This window comes from Echinococcus granulosus (genome assembly GCF_000524195.1).
Source record: "Echinococcus granulosus chromosome Unknown EG_S00003, whole genome shotgun sequence".
NCBI classification, from domain to species: domain Eukaryota; kingdom Metazoa; phylum Platyhelminthes; class Cestoda; order Cyclophyllidea; family Taeniidae; genus Echinococcus; species Echinococcus granulosus.
This window is the reverse complement of record NW_020170383.1, coordinates 1,409-5,877: the sequence shown is the minus strand read 5'-3', so window position 1 is coordinate 5,877 and position 4,469 is coordinate 1,409. Positions and strand designations below refer to the sequence as shown.

At 42.4% G+C, this 4,469-nt stretch overlaps 1 protein-coding gene across 1 annotated transcript; it reads right to left on the bottom strand. All coding sequences in view use genetic code 11, as the record gives it.

Moving 5' to 3' along the window:
* Window positions 1-1,928: 1,928 nt before the first annotated feature.
* EGR_00682 (hypothetical protein) lies at window positions 1,929-3,971 on the bottom strand (the record flags this gene model as incomplete). The annotated part of the gene is made up of 1 exon (XM_024489931.1): window positions 1,929-3,971. One exon carries the CDS (start codon window positions 3,969-3,971, stop codon window positions 1,929-1,931), a length of 2,043 nt encoding a protein of 680 aa, XP_024355334.1.
* Between the last annotated feature and the right edge of the window lie 498 nt (window positions 3,972-4,469).

The following is a 4,469-nucleotide window of genomic DNA, read 5'->3' as shown; positions in this document are numbered from 1 at the left end:
TAAAACCGTTATACCCATACCTCCTGTGTAATTGAATGGTTTTGGGGCAGTGATAATTTTTAGGATTCTCCAGCAGTTAGCGTACCCGTAATGGGTAGATTAAATACCGTCCCCTGCAATTAATCACTTCTTTGCAGATCATTTTTTCAAAACCTATGAATAAAAAGAGGAAGTTCAGCTGAAACTCGCATTCATGATACTCAATGGAATATTTATTTCCTGATTAAATTTCAAATTAGTTATGCTGATCCTCAAAACACAAGGCAAACTTAATCTTGTCAATTTATAAAATGGAATGATCTGTAGTGCTTTAAACGTTTGGGTATTGCCTCCTTTTGGTTGCGAGAGCACTTGATTCCCTGCTTCAGTATTGCCAGTACTTCCACAGGATGTCATGACCCCTGACCATGATAGTAGACCCCAGCCCTTCGGCTTGCTCTCCAAACCCATTCTGCCCTGGTTTTATGACATTTCTCGTCCCCTAGGAGATGTCGGGGCCTATTTCAGCTAAAGCAAGGGACATGTCCAAAAGGTCATCTGTCTAATTTTTGCGCCGGTTACGTCCTCATTCCGTGGACCACATGTTGGTCACGTCTTCAACACTGTCAGCGTCACGCAAGTTTAACGTGCTTGCTACTGTGACCCATTTTACTGTCGAATTTGTCCATGCTACCTACCCACGGGGGCCTTCAGAAACAACCATATTTCCATTTCATGTAAAAATGGATGCCTTTGGTATCTAGTCCTTTTCTTCCTCAGACATTAGGCAGATCAGTAGTACTTGGTTTTAATTGTTTTCATGGAACATTTGTCTAAAACAATAACCTAAACTTCCTGTAATCCACCATGTCCACTCCTCTTTTTCCACCCAACAAAAAGGTCTGTCCCGAAACCTTTGACAATGGACTAAGTGGTTGGGAGCTCGATGGCACCCACACCACTATCAAAAAAGCCTCAAGTGTAACAATTGGCTCCGCAGCTTATAACCTCAAACACCACTTGATTTTGAATATGTCACAATGCACCGAAGAAGTCCAATTTCGTGTTACCTTGTATACAGTACACTAAATGGAAAGACAGCGTACCAAAAGTAATTTTCTGACTGTTGTGAGGGTAAAGTGCGGGTTTTCAAATAGTGCCAAATGACTGCAGGGCTTGCAAAAGTGCCTTAAGGGGCAAGGATACAAAACTTGGTCTTAAACTAGGAGTCGATGCAATGCAGTTAAATACTGTAACATTGATTTGTGGTGGGGATGCCAAAATAAGCTTGGATTTGTATAAATGGAAAACTAGGAACCCAAAAAAAGCACTTAATACAATAAGACAAATATAATGAAGCAAAGTCTAAAGCCATGAAATATGCTGTTTACTACAAAAAAACAATACATAGGTGACACCACCATTCACTGCAATGTCTTTATTTCTTCTTTTCAAAGCATAACATTTGATTAGATTGAACTGCCATTCAAGGCCATCAGTTTTGACTAAGTGCACTACTCATCTCTGAGCTATGAGGGAAACGTCAATCAGCACTGCTATTATCGTACCAATGCTGAGAAGATGCCTCAAGAGGATTGACCTCTATGTCACCACTCGACTAATGACTCATCGGAACCACTTGATTCCTCCATGTTTGCGCCATAACTGACTCCTATCATTCACAACTAAAAATAAGTACAAACTACTCAGCTTTGCTAATTTGATATTAGGCTTTCCAGTAATGAAGCTTTGAGCTAAGTACGCAAGATATCCACATCAACTGCCGCATCTCCAAAAGACAATCCAATTTCCCACTAAATAGAAAGACAGCATTGTAAATCACACAGTAAACATTTATTATAAACATGTAAAAGCCTACAATGATAGCAAAGAACATTTAAGAGAGGAAATTATACCTTCGGAGAGGTAACAACATTAACTCTCGTAATCTAAAAGAGCAGACCTATAAGTGGACCGAAAACACCGCCGCTTTTCTTCAACTTCGAAAGAGGCGCTTCAAAGAGCGCATCTTTCACTGCATCGAGCGTCTTTTTAATGTCTGATAGATAAGAATTGATGATTTTCAGCTTCTTTGGCTCCAAATCTATCAGTGTTTTTGAAAAATCGGGCACTAATACACGCAGGGCAGCCACTTTTTTCGAATCCATCAACTTCAACACAGTATCAAAGAGGGGTATTTTAGACCGCAATATTTCAAGCTCCTTGTCTGTAAATATAGGTGCCTCAGTGGCAACTGTTGTCGGTACCGTAACGATTGTTTCAACTTTAGGCGCAGATGTAGGAGTCGTTGGCGGAGCAGTCGTGGTTGGTTCTGTGGGTGCATATTTAGAAAGAGAGGGCAATTTTGCCACGATGGCTCGCACTACCTCGGGATCCATGTCTGCCAAGTATGTGGTAGTGTTGGGCAATTTGTCAAAAACGACTTTCAGTGTGTTGGAATGCATCTTCGAGAGCATTTTGCCAAATTTAGGAACATGAGCAGTGACGTAATGAAGCGTTTGGGCATTCATACTGGCCAGAAGACCTGGAAGATTCTGATGGTTTTCGATTATGTACTGGACGAAGCCCGGGTCCTTGTTTAAAAGGATATTAGCAAAATGAATGGGAATGCTTGGTACAGTTGATAAAAGTATTTGTATAGTCTTAGGATCAGTAATGTTTGCCGGATCAGGCACCTCAGAAGCGGGCTTTGACGTCGTAGCTTCAGGCTCCTTCACCACATTATCCTTGCTTGTCACATAAGATATTATAGTTTGGGCGATTTTTGGATTGATACTAATTAAAATAGCATCAATGTTGGGTGTATTTGCTACCATCCAATGAAGCAGTCTTGCATCCATACTTGCTAGGATATCTCTGATGTTCGGAAGTCCTGCAAACATTGACTGTAATGCGTATGGGTCCATACTGGAGGCGTAGATACCAAATCCTGGCACGTACATCAAAGCTGATTGAAGAAGCATCGGATCCACATACATCAGAAGTTGATTCAAGTTTGGCATTTGGGTGAGTATCGATTGAAGCACACGTGGATCCATAGCTGACACCGAAGAGGGTGGGTAGGGCTTTTGAGGCTGAGGATACATTGCTTGACCGAAGCTGCCATGACCATACCCTCCACCCATTTTTGGATACGCAGGAACACCATAACCCCGTCCACTGCCCCTCTTTTGCCAGCCATTGCCATATTTGTTGCAAATTCCAGTTGGATCATAACCCTTCGTCTCTGCAGAGCCCAGGGCATAACGCGCTTTGCTACATAATTTTGAGAGAATATATAGTTGTGTTTTCGGCTTCAACTTCTTCATCAAATTAATGGCGTTTGGTAACTTTTTGAAAATAGCTGTAATAGCTTCGCCATCAAGGCTGGTAATCAGCTCATCAATGTTTGGTGTTGACTCAATGAGCGTATTCAGATCCTTAGGATTCACTTTGTCCAGAAATTCTGTGATCGCCTTTGCACTTGCTCCTGATTTGTGTGAATTGTCTTTGTGTGCTGGTTTCTGTTGTGCAGGAATTGTGGGTTGGTACATCTTACCATAATTGTCAACGGAATGGCAAACGTCAATGAAGCAGACAACTCGGCAGTTGCCACCAGTGCTGCAACCATAGCCATGGAATGATCCATTGACGCATTTAACATGTTGACACTGCTGGAAGTCGTAGAAGTCACTGCACTTTCCATTATTGCATCCACTCCAGTAGCCGCAGTTTCCACCGTAGCAGCCTTGCTTGCCCAGTGCTCCACTGCCCCACGCCTCTTGGATTCCCTTCCGTGGAAAGACGGCGTTTCCAAATCCATGGCACATTGACTTGGAACACGTGTAGTCGCAGACACCATCTCGACAACCGTAGCTAGTATTTGTACCGGAATGGCACACAGATGACTGACATGATGGGAATGTCGGTTGTTTTGGATAAGCGAGGCAACCGACTACGAGACTGCCGATTACAATGACGAAGACCTTCATCAAACCTAGTACAGTGATGTTTTGGATTTTGGCGTACGCTTTTATAGGCATTCAACGAGGGGTGTTCCATGTTCTCATGCACACCATTGGTTCGTTGGCCTAGTCACGCCTCACTCACCCCGACTTATCTGTCCGTCGGTCTCTACGACCTCACGTTTGGCTATGTTGGTAATGCAACATGTGCTTTTGGAAGGTGATATTTATCAGCGTGCTATGATATCCATGACATATTACACCTTTCTACATCTGGAACGTGTTAGAGCCAAAACTGTTGTTCCTCTAATCTAGTAGAATAATTGAATTAGCAGTACATGTGTGCTTGCAGGATCACCACTCATTTTCCAAGTATGGCCTTTATTACAAATGCATTACAGCATCTGCAAGAGTTGACGACCACCTCAATCTTGAACCACATAGTATAATCTTAAACCATATTGCCAATGGGAGGCTGAGTTTGATCCTTCTTACTATTTTCGGGGTTGCATTTACTTCTCGTAA